The sequence below is a fragment of the Danaus plexippus genome, assembly GCF_018135715.1.
Source record: "Danaus plexippus chromosome 9 unlocalized genomic scaffold, MEX_DaPlex mxdp_26, whole genome shotgun sequence".
Classification (NCBI taxonomy): domain Eukaryota; kingdom Metazoa; phylum Arthropoda; class Insecta; order Lepidoptera; family Nymphalidae; genus Danaus; species Danaus plexippus.
In genome coordinates, this window is record NW_026869848.1 from 3,301,057 (window position 1) to 3,318,743 (window position 17,687).

Below are 17,687 nucleotides of genomic sequence, written 5' to 3' on the forward strand. Positions count from 1 at the left end.
TCGTCTTAAATCCGCTAGATGTCACTACGACAATAAAAATGCAAATTAGAGATTAATATTTATTTTACACGTCACAAAATATACATTTTGTACAGTAAATTTATCATACAATATTACTCAACTAATTTCATAATGTTTGATGAAATCATAGTTTTAATTTTATCCTCTTAATATCAGTATTTAATTAGTAACTTCAAATGATAATATTTTTTAGAAATTGAAAGTGACTGGCCTGTTTAGTTATTTAAGTAGGGGGTTTTCGTAAGACCTACATTATTTGGTCCTAAAAACGAACTGAAAAGAAAATATAATTGAGTATAGTTCATGTTTTTTTCCAACTAAGAAGTTCCAAACAAGAAGTTAACATTATAACTTCAACAGAAACACAGTGAAGTAAATATAACTAAAGATTGGTTTTGAAAACTATCAATGTATGGACCAAACTTCTCTTAACCCCAATTAGTATGTTTCCAAATCATTTTAAATGATAATGGCAAAATTTGTCAATATTAGGTTTTATGACAAAGATGCACATTGTTGTTGTCTTGGTTGGTTTGTTAGAACTTATAAGTAATTTTTCTTTTTATTGAATTTCAGTAGTAAACAATAAATATAAAGATATTAGACCACCATTAATTTATCATAAATGTTATATAATAAACAACAATGTAATTATAATTACAATTTAATTTTTCAAAATGTTCACAAAACTTATGTATTTATCTAAATAAATTCATTTCTATGACATTTGACAGACAATCCCTCCGTGAAGTTCCTATACAAATGTCGTATAAAATAATAAATCAGAACAGATGTTTGCTACAGTTCTAAAATAAGGATTTAAACTGATTGGAGACCAATTACTAGACTTTTTATGTTATGAGAAAAATATATAAATATATATAAATTATACAAATTGACACATACATTCATCATTTTGCTTGTTATTTATTAATATTGATACCAATTTCTAACAACTGGATAGAACTAAACTAACACAAATAAATTTAAATAATCAGAAAAGTACTATGACACTATAATTTGATTATATAACATTAAAAATTAAAAAAAAAAAATTTGAGCAGCCTATATTGTAAAAACATTTAATTGCTGAAATAAAAAAATAATTATTATCTATGGATGAGATTTTTAAACGACATAAATAAATGGTTATATATAACTAATTCCAATTTGATAAGCCACAGGCCATAGCTACACAGTACAATGTGTTAGAGAAATATCTGAAGTAATTACATATAAAATAAATATAACATATCCCACAGGCATTAGATATGTTATCAAAGAATAACTCAATAAAACAGCACTTCACACTGTATTACAATTTAATGAAGGTATATCAGGACAATTAATGTAAAATAATTCAATCATTTTTACCGTGGTATTTCTGTAAATGACTAATCTCTTAAAGATGTTACATGTGTAGTCTAGTTGATTTGGATATGAAAAATATAAATATTCGGAAATTATGGAGGCCAGTCCATATTATCTCAAAACAACTCGTGAACTTCTGGGACAGTTCATATTGTATTAAGTATCTAAATAGTTTCACTAATACACATAAAATATCTTATATTAAAAATATAAATAGCATACACATTAATGGCGCTAAGGCAACTCCAATCAAACACCTCGCTTATTGAAAAATTTACAACTAAATCATTCATTTAGTTACTTAAAATCAGTTTATTTTCTAGTCGATTATTCAAAAGCAATTTTTGAAATTATTTCTTCAAAAGAATCATATTGATTAATCATAGAGTGTTCGAAATTTAATAAATACTTGACCTTATCAGTGTGTAGAAGTTCTACAATTACTGTAATTTCATATGTAATAAAATTTTTCTTATGTACAAAAGAAAATCATTATACAGATTTATATGAAACATATGGCTATGTATGAGTGCCAATTGAAAAATATCAAAGTATCAAGTGTGTGCAATAATTAAATAATAAGATGTGTAATGAAATAATATTTCTACAAAACTAGTTTATAACTCATCTCTTAGTAGAGTGTATCTGTTCTTAGATGGCGCTAGTTTTTTAAATGTGGACTCGGGAGGTGTGGTTACTTTAATATCATTGTCACTAGCAGGAGCTTCGGTACCATAGTGGAATTCCCTGTAAAATATGAGAAACATATAATTATTAATATCAAAGGAATTAAGGTTCTTAGTATTTGTGTTAGATACTAAATAACATAATAAAATTAATTTAACAACAATGTATAAAATAAAATAACAAGCAATTTACCTTGAAATTTAACAATATTCAAGAATACAGTGATAAAAATGCGATTATATATTTTTTTGTACACAAAATTGTTATTCATACAAAAAAAAAATTTACATGGCTATCAAACTTGTAGTGACACCCACCTGTGTAATTTTCCTGAATACAAATCTTGTAAGAACTGTTTGAGTTTTCCGGGTATTTCCATATCACTGTATTTGGGAAATAGGTACATGTGCCTGAATGAGTCGATAGCAATCAAAGGCAGGTCGCTCACAGACTTCCCGAGGTGATGAAGAGGATGTTCAAAACGTACGCCATCAGCAGTCAAGAAGTTAATATTTTCTACAATATAATATAATGATTAATAAATCTTTTCATAGATAATTCACAAACAAATATCGTCTATATTTATTCAACAATAACTCGATTGGCAATTTACATCATAACCAGGAAGTGGCATTTTCGATTTAAATTAATGATTTTTCCATTCAAATATCTGAATATAATTATGGTTAAATAAATTGTGAAGTATAAAGTTTGTATAAGTGAGAATAGTTAAATTTTAAAACCTTTACATATTTCTCTTAAAAAAAAATTCGCGTTTCAAGTTTGTCAATTTAATAATTGGAAGGTTAAAGTGAAGTTACAAATCCTGTTTCTTTCTTTATTTTTAATAACAACTGGCATCGTCCCCATAGTGTTGAATACGAGAATAGTATGTCATATACATTTTAATAACCAAATAAATACATAATGATTTTATATATTTGTTTGCTGATATTTCTTGTCATTTTCACCTATACACCCCTTTGTCAATATCGTAAAAGTTTCACAAATTATATTTTAAAATCACATAAAATTACTTATTCTAAATATATAACATTTTTCTGACTCTGTCAATTTAAATCTCTATATATTTTTTCTCATATATATATCTAATATTCAAATCAACTCACGTTTTTCGGATTCCAATTCGTTCATAATAATTTCTTTGTATTTCTTAACGCTCTCAGTGTCGGACGGGTGATGGAACAAGATGAGGAACGGCAGGCCTTCTTCTGTTAGTTCTTCAGCATTTTCAAATGTTATTTCACGTACAATTGGTATACACTTCTGTTGTACCCAAGTGTATAACTCATCAAAGTTAAGCATAGAGCCGTGATAGGTTTCATCGGGTTCAATGGAGGTTCGCTTATCAGTCCTGAATACAATGATCGGCTGACCTGGAAATTATCATCAATGAATTTACCTACAATACTGAAAGTTAATTAAATCAAATTTATCTATACATTAGGGAAAGAGTCAATAAGTATCTTAATTAAACTGTCAATTTTATATATATTGCTAATTGGTGGCTTATATTAGTCATTTAAATTCCATTTCTCAAAATAATTCTTAATTAAACATTTTACTCATTTCATTCTTTTTACTTATAAATCTTGTGTCTTAAAATATATACCCGGAGGATGCATCTGCTGGGAAGCATCTCCAAATCCTGCATGGAATAAACACTCGTCCTTCAAACTGGCTGCTACTTTTCTTAATACTTCATACTCCGGCTGATCCCGTCTGTCCATATACCCAATTATATGTCTTTTATCTTCACTCAAATCATGCAACTCTTTCAAGGAACCAAATTGAACAATTGGGTCCGTCAACTGCTTCTTAATAAACTCAGCAAAGGCCTCAACTGATCTTTGACCTAGAAGGTTATAAGGATGAGGTTATAATGCCCAATTTACATTACCCATACCGAATAGAATGATAATCAATATACTTAGAGGAAACAATGTTGAGATGCTAATGAACATTAAACTAAAAATAAATTAATGATAGCATATTATTACCATCAAAACATAAAATAAATTATAAAATTTAATGTGTTTTAATAGAAATAAATATTCACATGTTAACAATAACAGATGTTGTTATAGTTACTAGTAAGATTAAGACACTATTTTCAAAAATTTAAAATAATACCTCTATATTCTTTCTTAGCTGGAAACCCATTCCGGAATAGTTTCAAAGTAGGATATTTGGTAATATGAAACCTTGTAGCAATAGCACCTTCTTGGTCACAATCTACTTTACCCATAACAACCTTTCCAGGGTCATATCCTGCTTTAGCTACTTCAACAGCCGCATCATCAAAGATGGGCATCAAAATATTACTGAACTTACACCATTCAGCATAAAAATTTATAAAAACAATCTCATTGGAAGCTAAAACAAGGTTTAATTATTAATCAAATAATCAAATGTAAATTTTTCATATTAACAATCTTTAAAAGCATACTTACCAAGTACCATATCTAAATTGCTCTGTGTAATTTGTACAGCGCCGCTATCGATAGGATTGTAAAAACTATGGCAGATCTAAAACATAACAAACAAGTTGGTTAGTAAACCAATTCATTAATCCTTAACAAACCATAAAATCCACCTTCACCGCGTAAACGCCGTTAAAATACTTATACTTACCAAAACTACTAACGATGCTATTAATTTATAACTAAATGTATCAACTAGATTTAGATTCATTTTTCAAATTAGTCTTTGGATTATCTTTAGAAAAACAAAATTTTGACTTAGTCTTAGTTCCAAAACCTAAAATAATATGCCGCTCACCGGACCACTTTCTTTTACGTTTGATATTGGTATTATAGGAAATTGTGGTCTGTGGATCACTTTTCAAGTTTGGCACTTACAACTAGACACATCGTCATTTTGAAATACTTTGTTCTCGATTCAAGTTTTAATCGATTGTGATAGTCGAAAAACCGGTAATAAAATGAAGTTTAGTGTTAAAATAAATAAGTTAAGTTAGAAGATACCTCACGTTACGAAAAGTATTTAATTCAATCATTAAATTTAATTAAAGAAAATTTAAAAATTGTGTACTACTTAACTTACTTATTAAATAAAAATCGTAAAAGTTTATTTTTACTAATCAATACTTTTTAAGGTTGATACAATAGGTATAAACAATATTATATTCACAATTTCAAAGGGTTCATAAAATGTAACGCATCCATATTCTACAAAATCTGTACCAATCCGTACCGTCAAACAAGATGAGTAAGAATCGAGGTGAATAGGGACAAAATCAGGATTGAATTTGGGTGTCAATAACTTTAAAATCTACAAACCATAGCCAATAAAATGACAAAAATGTATGGTACATGTTTACTGTTTCAACTAATACTATTTAGTTGATATAAAGTTAGAAATTAATTGCCACAACAACCTCTTAAAGCTGAGCGTTTGAAATATTATCTATTGAAGTGTCTTTAACTTTATCGAATTATTTTGACTTCGTAGTTACGTTGAAGAACATAGTTTTTATTTCGATTTTTTTCTATTATTCTAAATTTTATTGCATTCCTATTCTTTTCAGAACGTTTTAGAGTAACATGTATGATGTAAATATATCATATAATCTTACTAACTACAACGATAACTACATAATATATGTTATAAATGTCTGCTGTACTTAAAATAGGCAAATATTGTTGTTTTAGTATCAATCACAATAATAATGTGTGCTCAAGGTGTTAGAAGGTAACTTCTAAAAGTCTCTGGTACTAACTTTGCGTAAATGTGATGTTTGGCTGGCATGTTCTTCAAAAGAGAAAGCTGAACTTCTGTAATTTCTTTTGCTATGAATTTTATACTTGATATTTTAAAGGCCCTACCAATGAGCTAGAAGCCAAATCGAAGTTGCGTGTTATACATAAAATGCGCATTGTTGTATGTACTCTCACAAAATGAAAACGTTCATGATGATATTAAAATTGAATTTGAATATTGTTCTAAAGAATTGTGGTTCTGAATAAATGGATATTGTTTTGAACCCACCTAATCGCTCTTCTTTCTACCACAGCAGTATATAGTACAGTAGTCTTTGTTAAATGTTCAACCAAATATCCATTAGAGTCGGCACACAGTCCAATTCTAACAGTGGGAAACCGCGATAATTACTTTGCTCTCAGTTACTTCATTAACCGTATCATCACTTTTTTTATATAGAAGAAAACCAACTAATAATGAATTTAATTTTCATCAAAACCTGCACTCTGATAATCTTCTACGATACGTAATTCATTAACACTGAGAAAACATTTGAGACTTCACATCCTGGACATAGTCATTGGACATCAATCACCATTGAGGGAACATGCTTGTATCCATTAAAGCTGACGTAATCCAAGATTTGTTGCGATCACTTATTGTAATGATAATTTGTGGTCTAGTCTGGTAGTATTACTCTGAACAAGTTGAATACTACCTACATGTCCAATTGGAACCTTATTAGAATAAGTTACTGGGTGTTATTAAACTTTTAAATTTTGTTCTTTGTCCACTTAAAAAAATCCCAAATAATATAATAACCCAAAAAAACCCATTTACTTCTGTTTCGTTCTATAAAACGTCACACTGTTTGTATTTTTGATTATCCTACACTTACCTACCATCAATCTTGAATCCTTAAGTATCGAATGGCTTCAGGAAATGTTCTTGTTATATTTGAAATGCATATTGAAATGTTCAGAAAAATAGTTCGACATAATACCTACCACTGTTATGCTTTTATTATCTAACTCTTCACCCTAGGAAGATATTGATTCTCTCTTACGAGTGTTCTAGCATTATGTAATTTTTTTTCGGATACGTCCCTGATGTGGTATGAATCTTTATTCTGAATTTGTTTTTGAGAACTATATCTGCAACAACTTGCAGATATTAATTACCTTCAGATGCGGCGTCTATTCGTTCGGCCTTTAAGGTACATACAGGCCTTTAAAGTAACATCATAAGTCACAACTAGCTCTTCGAAAGACTTACGAAATCTGAAATAAAATGGAGAAAGTCACAGAGTAACGGGCATAAGCTCAATGTTAAATGGGTTCCTGCAAATGCTTGTTATAACAAAATAGTACTTTACACATTGAAAATATATTTGAATTTCTCGTCTTACATATAAATAACATATGAAATCTCAAACTTCTGTATTCAATAGAAATCTAGATTAGAACCTTTAAAATCTTTATTTCCAAGTTTTTATTGATCTTTTTTTGAAGTAGTTACAAGATATAAAAGGTAGCACTTAATTATTATTTTTTCACTTATATCATTATTGCATCATTAAATATATATAATATCATGCGAGTGTTTATGTGATTGGAAATGAGTTCGGAGTTCAGTATATGATGTCTAAAGAGAGAATGATCCTCTTGTATTTGTTAAAATTATTATTTATAGACAGCTATAAGCATAACAAGGAATTCCACATATTTATGTAGGGCTGGAATGCTGTATAAAAATATAGAACATACATACATATAGAGTATTTAAAAATGTACATAGAGATTATTTTGTGTAAGAAATGAATGTAATTTTAATAATTTGCTTAAAATATTTACCTTTATTTAAAAAGAAAACCAGGAAATATTATAAATTCATTTTATTACAATGTCAAAATACATTGAAAACTTAACACTAAAAGTCACTTAAATAAATATTCTACATAACATGGACGGATTATGAACACTTTAGTTATTAAAGGATTTTTTATTCTACCTTATTTTTATTTTATCAGTTAAATTCAAGTACATAAAAGAATAAGTACCTTTTGATATCAAAAATATAATACCCAATTGACAAATTACTTATGGTGTTTTTTAGATACATGTATGTGAATTCTATTATAGAACTGTATTTGTTTCACTGCAAAACATAATCAGGTTATATAGGACCGATAAAATTATAAAACATGAATCTTAAACACATACACTTTCAAACTTATAAGATTTTATGATGTTGGATATATTAAACACAAACTACTATTAACCTAAGACACTCAATATTATACAAATATGTAAAAAAGCAGATCCAACAATGGATGGAATGTTAACATCTGTTAAAAATATATAAAATAAAAATTAATTAATGCAAAAATACAAAACAAGACATAAAAATGATTTGAAAGTATAGAGTCAGTTTCTAAATGACAAAAATTGCAATAAGATCAATCCCCCAAATATAATACTGGTAAATGGAATAGCATGGTCACTTCCACTCTGTAATTAAAAAAATAAAAATTTGTTGTTCATATAGTGATAAATGACAAGTAATATTTTTTTACAGAAATTTTTTTCTACTTACTATGATGTAGTAGTTACACCGGTCACCTTGGCAGCAGTCGCCACATACCCAGTCTTGGTACCATATATATGTACACAGAGGCATGTAGCGCTGTCTGTTTGTGGCACATTCTGTCTTATTGGAACATCTTTTTGATATATAGTATTGCTTTTTAGTACCTTGTGACCAATACGGCGTACTTCCCCATTTAATTTCGGTCAAACATACATCTTGATTGAAATCACAGGTTTTTATACTTTTAACACATTTCTCTGAATTATCTTCCTGATTATCGCAAACATAACATTCGAGACAGGTGACTGGAATAATAAATATAAATAGCTAAACTAATTAAGACAAACAATCTACTTAACAACATAAAAAGTGAATACCTTCTAACACTAAGGAACACAGGAAAATTGTTAATATGCTTAGCACGCTTACTCTAGACATATTGAAACATTTAACAAGTACTTAATTATATATCCTGGTAATTCAGTAAAATGCTATTTAATTTATGATTTTAAATTGCACGGGTGTGGCCCCTTTCAGAATAATAACAAACCAGTAAATTAAATGATAGTTGAAACTTGAAAATTCTAGTTGACAATGCTGTAATAGCAAACAATGCCATGGACTCAAATTTTTTAGGAAATTAAAATTCAAACGAAAAGCTTAACAAAGTATAAAGTTATTGAAAGGGACAATTAATATTTAAGAAATGTTATGACTAAAAATTGTTTTTTATATAGAGCTGGCGAAGCAAAACAAAATTATTATTTTTTTAAATTAAGTAAATTATTTTTAAAGAAGTTTAAAATTAATTATTATATACTTACTTAGGTTTATGTCATATAGAATAAGTTGTTTTTAATATTTTCTAAGATATGAAAATGTTTCAATATCCTTAAAACTATTTAAATAAAAATAATAACATTTTATAATCTCAGATCATTGTGGCTTTAATAAATAATTAAGATTTAAATATTTAAAATTACTTTAATTACAAATATTAAAAAAGTCAAGATTTATATTTTGTCTTATATTGGTTTAATTCAAAAGTTGTCGTATTATATACGTTGCAAGATATGGAATTATTAGTTAATCTCTTTTATTCTTGGATATTTTTTATTCACAATGGAATTTTGGATTACTCTGATAAAATCAACCTAAGGCGCAATGTTTTGTTTTTTTTCTTCATTTGATGGTTAAAATATTACAATGTTAGGCATACGTAGGATGAAAATACAGTCGTGTCATTTGTCAAATTGACAGTTGAAAATCTCCTAAAATCAATTTTAGCAAAATTGCAAAAGTAAACTTATCGATACTCAAAAGTAAACAATAACTAAATATCAATTTGAGACATATGGAAGGCGTATTGTGGAAATGGACAAACTATTGGAATGGTACTAACTGTTTATATCGTATTTATGTGATCGAATTAGTTAATGTTTATGTAATTTAAATGTTTCTATGATGCAATGTACTTTCACAGGTTGGCAAACCAGATGGTTTGTGCTAGAAAATGGAATCCTATCATATTATAAATCTCAAGAGGAAGTTATTCAAGGATGCAAAGGTTCTGTGAAAGTATCTGTGTGCCAGATAAATGGTAGGGTATACCTGATAATATATTCAAAATATTGGAAGAATTGCAGTAAAGAAATAATAATAAGGGATCATGTAATTTCAGTTAACAATATTGACAATACTCGCTTGGATTTAGTCATTCCTGGTCAACAGCATATGTATTTAAGAGCTCCTTCTCCACAAGATAGACAAAAGTGGTTGGTTGCTCTTGGCAGTGCTAAGGCTTGTGTTGAATCCATTATTGAATTTAAAGGTACATTCCTTAGACCTCATTTGAAAGTAATATGCTACAGAAATTTTCTAAAAACTAATAAATAATTTTTCAAGGAGCTGGTTATGAAGATTCTTTGACTCACAAGAAATCGGAATTACATCTTTACTGTGATCTCTTAATGCAACAAGTGCATGCAGTTAAGAGTGCAGCTAATACTGAAGATGGTCCAGATGTGCAGGTATTAAGCACTTGTATTAAAATGCATTTATTTTGGATATATTCTTTAAATTAAATGACATTATTAATTTTATAGATCAAGTTTCAATTTATGTAACACTCAAAACAACACACCTTTTATTTAGTAATCAAAAAGGTTTTTATTTGATTACCTTACAAGATTCCTTTTTTAAATTTCTTTATGTACAGAAGTCAGTGTGTTCCTTATGGTTATTAATAAAATATTTGTAAGAGCTTACAATGTTTATTACTTACAGAAAATAACAGATGCCTCTAGTCTACTGACAGCTACCTGTGACACCTTTATTAGAACACTTGAGGACATCATGAAACTTATGAGTAATGCTACAAGTATTACAAATTCTGTACCGTATGAGATGCCAGTGCCTCATATAGCTATTAATAAAAATAGCAGCAATACCAGTAAGACAACATCCAACAAGAACCTTCTGCCTGCTCGGTCAACATCACAAGAGAATAGATGAGGAGTTTCATGATTATATTTTAAACTCTACTTATAGGTAAAATTTTATTGTAAAAAGCTGTCAATTTATAATTAGGCTTGTAAATAAGGTATTGTATGTAGAAGTCAAAAAGGAACTATGTACTGTCTATAAATTATAACTGTGCATTTGGTTTTGAAAAGTGTTTAAACGATGTTTTATTGTTAAAATTCTGAGTATTTTTTTTTATATTGATCTCTTAAAACTTGTTTTTGTAACTGTGATAGAATGTTTTTCATGTCAGTTGTCATAGTTTAACTATCGCGATTTTTCATTCATTTATTGGATCTGTGTTTTAATTGTGAAAAATTAATGTATATTTATTCAATGTAACATGTATTAAAAGACAAAAAAAAATTCAAATTATTCCATTTGGGACATTCCAAGTAATAAGTACTTACTGTAATGTATATTCCACTTTCAGTATTAAATGGATTTTAAATAAAAGAAAGTCTATAATTTCAAATGTTTTTACATTTATTTTTGTTAATAAAATTAAGTTTTACACATCATTTTTTACCAAATAGGTTCCCCAAACCTGAGGACTGTTTTTTCTTGAGTGTCAAGTTCCATTCCCACTTTTTTTCTCATATAAAATATAGTGCAGTCTCTGTTTGTGCACAATACTTCTTCATGAAGACTCCCTTGACATCGTTGACATTCTGTCCAAAGCCGTGAGAATCTTTCTTGCAGTTGCCTTAATTTAAATACTTCAGTTATATACAGCTGTCCTTCATTTTTTAAACAGTGATCACATAAGGCTTTTTTAGTATCATTGGGCATAACGGTTTTACAGCCAATACATTTTTCTTTTTTTTTAGTAAATGCTGCCAGAGCACCAACTTTAGATGTGACCATTGCCTTTGTCCTTGTATGTTCACCTTTAAGTAGTAAAGATTCAGCTTTTTCACCTAGTATTGGTTCAAAAATTCTGAGTAAGGGTTTGGATAATTGATTTTCTAAATAATAATTAAAATCAATGGGCACACTATTTTCTAAAACATATATGGGATCTTCTGCCTTCATATATGCAGGAGTATTTTTTGCAGCACTACATAAAACATATGGAACTCGGTCACCGAGCTTAGGTGCAGTACCAGCATCTCGTTTTTTCATTTTATTAGCCAATTCAACATGAGCCTGCTTAGCAGCATAATCATTTTTAGTGAGTTCCTTAGTTATAACAAGTTGGGAAATATCAATGCGGTTACACAAAAGATCGGATATCATTTGTTTGGCATAATTAATAGCACCATCAGGATCTCTATCTATTAATAGTTTCTGAAGACAAGTACTCATCATATTCGAAATTAGGGGGCAGTTATCTCTTCTGACCGTTTCTATGCCTTTACAATCCATCTTATCATATTTTTCTGGTTTAGTAAAGTAGAGTCCTGCATACCTTTTTTTATTAATAAGAAGGTAAGGGTAATATACTTTTTCAAACTCCAATTTAATGGGCTTAACAAATTTTGAAGTTACAAATTCAGCTGCTTCTCTACCAAGCTCCATACTTTCTTCTAAAGTTTTCACACCAAATTTTACCATGACTGAGTCAGTGTCGCCATATATGACAACAGCGTCTTCCTTGTATCCGTTGGACTTGGTATATTTTTTTTCAACCTCTGCTCTAGTAAATTCTATCATAGTCCTTCCATATGCTGTTACACTACCTGATATTTCTAAGCAAGGTAATTTGCCAACTTGTGCACCAGTGAAACCATAAACAGAGTTTGCACTTATTTTTAAAGCTAATTGTCTGCCATCGAGCACAGATCTCTTTAATGGGTCCTTCTCTTCTTTTAAATCGGCCTTAGCTTTTTTTCGAGCAGCAAGTAGGGATTCTAAAATTTCAGGTAGTAATCCTTTCCGTTTGTGTGCTTTAACAAACATATTATTGGAAGGTGTAACAGTTACATCATCAGAGTTCAGATTAATTTCTTTCTGAATGTTGGGTGGCACTAATGTAGTATAGCATAAGTTATGGGCCATCATTATACTTGGGTATAGAGATGCAAAATCCAATGTTGAGATTGGATCTGCATAATATCCCTTTTTGGGTTCAATAACTGTAGCCCCCTCAAATTGATCTTCGGAACCTTGACTATGGTAAGCTGGCATTAAATACCCTGCCCCCTTCGATTTGCGCAATAACTGGCTTACAACTTTTATTTGCTGACCACGAGTTAATAAACATAATAAAGGAACACCAGTGACCCTGGCCATTTCTATATAATTTATAATACACATAAGTTTATTTAATAGTTTAAGAGGTAAATAAGCATCCTTTAAACAGTACATAGCTAGACGCCTTCTTGTCTGCTCATTTTCATTTTGTAGGTCTGAAATAATACTATGGTGAACATCTTCTTTTTGTTCTTGAAGAAAATGATAACTAACTGCATTTAAAGTATATGATCTCAATTTATAATCCCTTACAAGAACAAGAAGTAAATCAAAGGGAACCCTGCCCTCAAAATTTATGCTTTTGTTTTCTCTTCGACCCATTTGTTTTGACTGTAATATAGTGTCTTTGATAACAGATCTGATATTTTTAATACGACCTAAAAAGTCAAAACAATCAACTTTTAGATGTTTGGCCCGGTTAATTAGATAGGGCCAGTCAAAGTTACATATATTATATCCTGTAATGATATCTGCATCAAGCTCACGGAAGAAATCTGACCATTTTGATAACATCTCTGCTTCAGATTGAAAACTGAATACTTGAGATCCTACAATAGGTGCACATGTATTTAGAGTGAACACATTTCTAAGATATGGTTCGCTTTCTCCTTGTCTTATGACCATTGAAGCAATTTGAATAACAGGATCATGTTTTGGTTCTGGAAATACACCTTTCCTACCAGCACATTCAATATCAAAACTTAAAATTCGGAAAGGTGCAAGTTTTAGCCATTCTCCTTCTGGTTGATGAGAAATGAATTGATTCCATGCAACATCAACTTCAATTTGGCACCTCGATTCTGGCTTTACTGAATTATCTTTTGTTCTTAAAGACCATTTACCTGGAGGGAGTTCTATCCAGCTGCACCCAACAACAGATGTGTCGACCATAAATCGAATATCAAAATCAATGTTTGTTTCATAAAATGAAGGATTCATAAGGCCAAACGATGTTGGCTGTCTTTCAATTAATCTCTTTGCAGCGGCAATTAGTTTTGGCAGAGCAACAGAGACTCGAGCAAATGTTGTATCGTCATCGTTTTTGTAATACATGATAGATTTAGCTTTTACTAACTTCACTTCTAACACTGTTTCTCTAATATTATCTTTATTAGAACGAAGATCTTCGAGAATAGCTTTGTTTAAGTTTGATTTTAATTCATGACAATTGGATTCCTTAAAATTCAAAGGTACTGTGACATAAAAGTATGGTGTAAAACCATGTACATGGCAGCAAACTGAATTACCTTCCATTGTGACACCATACAATCTCATTATTGGTACAGGACCTATTTGAGATCCAGGCATATCTTTCAATGGTTGCCCATTGTAATGGTCTATGTCCAATTGTTGAAAAACCAATTTATTAACTTTAGGATCTAGATCCGGCGGTTGAGGTCGTGACCATTTCATGTTTGTATTTTGATTTTCAGGTCCTTCACCAAATGCTTGGGGCGAATCAAATTCACATTCCATGCCAGCAAGTTGGTCTTCAAACGAACAAGGTAATTCAACGTCATCGTCGTCATCATTAGATTTAAACCTCTTTACTGGAGGACCTTTTGATTGTTTTTTCTTGTCCATTATAGATTTTAAACGAAATAACAAAAACTATCAACTTGCAGTCTTTCCCGCCAAATCAAAATAAAATGAAAACTTGTTTAGGTTTTAACGTAACGTCATAAAGGTATTGAAATCCGATAGGGCTATTGTAATATTTTTAAACTTAATATTTCAAAAATGGGTCAAGATTTAAAATGATGAAAATAATTAAAAATTAATATTTAAAAAGATTATAATACCGAAGTTTTGATTCGTTAATTTGACGTTTAATGGGATGATAATGACAGTTGGTCAGTTATAAGTTATAACCAATAACAAATGTTTACTTTTACTGGATTCCAGTAAAGTGACCAAGTTTCTGTTCGGAGTTAATTTATTAAAAGAGATCTAAAATTTTTTCAGATTATGTATAAGAAACAAAATGTGCAATACCTATTAACAATTTATTTATTTACTTAAATATCTTACTTCACAAATTTCCTTAAAATAATATTGAATTGTTATTTGCAATGTTTATATTTTGTAATTTTCATTTAAAATAATGTTTAAATTCAAATTCATTTTACGTCATAAAGGTAATTACAAAAAGCAGGTGTTAACTTTACAAATGATAAAATTGTTTTAAATCACTTTATATGATTATATTATTAAACCAATTATACGGATAAAAAAAGAAACTTGTATATTAAATCGTCCTCTATAATTATATGTGGCTTTTATATTATTAAGTTGATTCAAACATATTATTTAGTACAAATATAAAAGTATTTAATCGAATTCGTTACTCGGTGTCGGGGTCTTTGTTAGGGGCTTCCTAGCCCTATATTATTATGTTATTGAAACAGCTAATATGGCTGTAAATACGCCCCGTCCGAGCACTGCCCTGAAATACTAATTTAACGTTTTTTATAATAACTTCTTGTAAGTGTTTCGATTTTATAATGTCTTGGATAGGATATATAATGAATTCACATAATAGGTAAAGACGTCATCTCGTCTCGTACCCCTAGCCCGAAGTATGCACGCTCGATTAAGCTTACAACCTGATCTCTTAAGGCTCTCGTTTGGTTAAAGCTCGAAGACCAGCTGATGTCTGCGCTTCTAAACGCTATGCTATTCTTTACTTGTTTTCTTGTCTCCAGTTGTGCCCACATTCTACGATGAAGGACATGAAAATTGCCTGGAGAAATCAGGGCGTCAAAGCAGCATGATATCTCCCCATTATAAAGCTCTGATATTTGAGTAAACGGATATAAAAATATTCTTCATATTTTGGAAATCATCCATTTTTTTTTCTCTTGCGCTCAATTTTGGATAATTTACTTACGCATGATGTTACTGGTTTTCGAGTGATAATTCAATTTTCAATTGATTCTACTTTTTCTTTTACCATATTTCACCACATTATATATTAAGTTCATTTTTTCCCTCTACACCTGACTATCCTATACTCTGATTATCTAAAAAAAATATCCTTTGATTAAATTTTGGCAAAACTATGGAGATATTTTTATGCATCTAATCGAAAGTTTCCTAACCAAGACGTTCTTCAATTTAATTTTTGGTTGAATAATTTACACAAGTTTTTATCATATCCAAAAGTCTTTTTTTAATATTCGCTGTATAGTGCATCAATATTATTCCACCTGTTAGTGGGTAGAAATGACGGCCCCTTGCCTTCAAAACATTTCAGTTTTAAGGGGAAGTAAACTTAGGCGCAGGCTAACTACTCCAAACCATCGTTATGAAAGGAGAAAGCGTACCGCTTCGTCAGGATGAGAGAAAAGTCTACAAGACTACAACGAAACTATGGAATCCCAACGTGCATCTGATTGTCCGATGATGAATGTGAGAGGCTGGTAACATTATGCCTTTGCTGACTAGATTGGTTTTAACCAAGACTGGGTCACCAATGAGCCGCACATCGTTCCCCGGAGCTCTCGGAATGTAGGAATTGCATTTAATTATTTTATGAATATCATTTATTTGACGGTTGACTATATTTCAATATCCTAAGAAGTTTAAGTTTTGCTACAAGTTTTTTATATAATAATCTTTTTATATTTAGAAAGTAGATATTACTTTTTTTGATTAAATATTCTTGTGGTTAATTCTACATTACTGAGACTCATACCGTATTAAGTACGGTGTTTGGGGCATGGTGCCGACACTCCTTTAACAAAATCCCACTACTTACTAAGGGATGTTGTGTTTGTTTCCCGGGGCGTGTTCAAAATCATGTTCATCTGCTAACCGAAATCTGGATGATTAGAGGGTCAGGCTTATAGACCGCGTTAAAAGCGATTTATCGTAGAAGATGATGTTGAAGCTGAACCTTGTGAAAGATCTGCAGGTACCACCTGACATTCGATTGTCTTAACAATTTCCTGGTAGGAGTAGACCACAATGCATTTAAAACCTATATACATTATAAACCTATATAAGTAGGCTTATAATGTATCCCTTAAACTGCTTATTCCAAGAAGGAATGAACGATATAGATTAAAGTGCATACTGTCTGTAAGTTCCTTTTTTACGAATGCCTTTAAAGTGTCTAGTTTTCAGAATTCTTGAAATATAAATTTCAAAGGACACTGTTAATTGATTAATTTTCTTCGCAGGGTAAAATGTCATTATAAATCAGGTGCTATTTTAAAATAATGAACAGCTTGGAATGTGAATTTGTGAATTTTGTCACACATATGTATAAGGTTACAGACGTCACCACTCCCAATAATATATATTACATTTGCTTAATTACTTGTATGTTATTAAGCAGTTGCCTTAAAAATAATTCTGTTCAGTAGTAATCAGACTTTTGTTTTTAACTTTGTATATATGTCGAAGAGCCATGTCCAAGTTGATTATTAGGAGCTGTGACGTCAGCGATGTTATCGTCACATAACACTATTTTCACCTATCAGGTTATCCATTTTCACCAATAAAGCACTCTCACTTACTCACACCACTTTATTTTCAACTTTAACTAACAC

At 30.0% G+C, this 17,687-nt stretch overlaps 4 protein-coding genes across 5 annotated transcripts; 1 reads left to right on the forward strand and 3 right to left on the reverse strand.

Moving 5' to 3' along the window:
* Positions 1-669: 669 nt before the first annotated feature.
* On the reverse strand, positions 670-6,135 carry LOC116767399 (endoplasmic reticulum resident protein 44). 2 transcript variants are annotated; one of them, XM_032657699.2, is made up of 7 exons: positions 6,112-6,135; positions 4,554-4,629; positions 4,234-4,476; positions 3,713-3,955; positions 3,210-3,476; positions 2,397-2,595; positions 670-2,139 (listed from the first exon to the last, which is right to left on the reverse strand). In XM_032657699.2, the coding sequence occupies exons 2-7, from the start codon at positions 4,561-4,563 to the stop codon at positions 2,010-2,012; spliced, it is 1,092 nt and encodes a 363-aa protein (XP_032513590.1). In that variant the 5' UTR covers positions 4,564-4,629; positions 6,112-6,135; the 3' UTR covers positions 670-2,009. The 2 variants fall into 2 exon arrangements, with proteins under 2 accessions (XP_032513590.1, XP_061383433.1); XM_061527449.1 differs by lacking the exon at positions 6,112-6,135 and adding an exon at positions 4,735-4,965.
* Positions 6,136-7,702: 1,567 nt separating this feature from the next.
* Positions 7,703-8,996, reverse strand: LOC133320142 (uncharacterized). The gene is made up of 3 exons (XM_061527415.1): positions 8,790-8,996; positions 8,419-8,717; positions 7,703-8,333 (listed from the first exon to the last, which is right to left on the reverse strand). The coding sequence occupies exons 1-3, from the start codon at positions 8,848-8,850 to the stop codon at positions 8,250-8,252; spliced, it is 444 nt and encodes a 147-aa protein (XP_061383399.1). The 5' UTR covers positions 8,851-8,996; the 3' UTR covers positions 7,703-8,249.
* A 651-nt stretch (positions 8,997-9,647) lies between these two features.
* LOC116767398 (pleckstrin homology domain-containing family A member 3-like) lies at positions 9,648-11,395 on the forward strand. Its single transcript, XM_032657698.2, has 5 exons — positions 9,648-9,806; positions 9,896-10,012; positions 10,094-10,243; positions 10,318-10,442; positions 10,699-11,395. The coding sequence occupies exons 1-5, from the start codon at positions 9,767-9,769 to the stop codon at positions 10,924-10,926; spliced, it is 660 nt and encodes a 219-aa protein (XP_032513589.2). The 5' UTR covers positions 9,648-9,766; the 3' UTR covers positions 10,927-11,395.
* Positions 11,396-11,398: 3 nt separating this feature from the next.
* Positions 11,399-14,952, reverse strand: LOC116767397 (DNA polymerase delta catalytic subunit). Its single transcript, XM_032657697.2, has one exon. It carries the CDS (start codon positions 14,713-14,715, stop codon positions 11,461-11,463), a length of 3,255 nt encoding a protein of 1,084 aa, XP_032513588.2. The 5' UTR covers positions 14,716-14,952; the 3' UTR covers positions 11,399-11,460.
* Positions 14,953-17,687: the final 2,735 nt, after the last annotated feature.

What these genes read in the sequence shown, in the direction of transcription:
- LOC116767399 (XM_061527449.1), bottom strand. Translation starts at nt 4,794, where the DNA reads ATGAATCTAAATCTAGTTGATACATTTAGTTATAAATTAATAGCATCG. An exon ending in CCAGCAGATGCATCCTCCGG is followed by an intron (nt 3,477 to 3,712) that starts GTATATATTTTA and finishes GATAATTTCCAG; the next exon opens with GTCAGCCGATCATTGTATTC. An exon ending in CGAATTGGAATCCGAAAAAC is followed by an intron (nt 2,596 to 3,209) that starts GTGAGTTGATTT and finishes ATTATATTGTAG; the next exon opens with AAAATATTAACTTCTTGACT.
- LOC133320142 (XM_061527415.1), bottom strand. Translation starts at nt 8,850, where the DNA reads ATGTCTAGAGTAAGCGTGCTAAGCATATTAACAATTTTCCTGTGTTCC. An exon ending in GTGTTCCTTAGTGTTAGAAG is followed by an intron (nt 8,718 to 8,789) that starts GTATTCACTTTT and finishes TTATTATTCCAG; the next exon opens with TCACCTGTCTCGAATGTTAT. An exon ending in GGTGTAACTACTACATCATA is followed by an intron (nt 8,334 to 8,418) that starts GTAAGTAGAAAA and finishes TTTTAATTACAG; the next exon opens with AGTGGAAGTGACCATGCTAT.
- LOC116767398 (XM_032657698.2), top strand. Translation starts at nt 9,767, where the DNA reads ATGGAAGGCGTATTGTGGAAATGGACAAACTATTGGAATG. An exon ending in ATCCATTATTGAATTTAAAG is followed by an intron (nt 10,244 to 10,317) that starts GTACATTCCTTA and finishes TAATTTTTCAAG; the next exon opens with GAGCTGGTTATGAAGATTCT. An exon ending in AAGATGGTCCAGATGTGCAG is followed by an intron (nt 10,443 to 10,698) that starts GTATTAAGCACT and finishes TATTACTTACAG; the next exon opens with AAAATAACAGATGCCTCTAG.
- LOC116767397 (XM_032657697.2), bottom strand. Translation starts at nt 14,715, where the DNA reads ATGGACAAGAAAAAACAATCAAAAGGTCCTCCAGTAAAGAGGTTTAAA.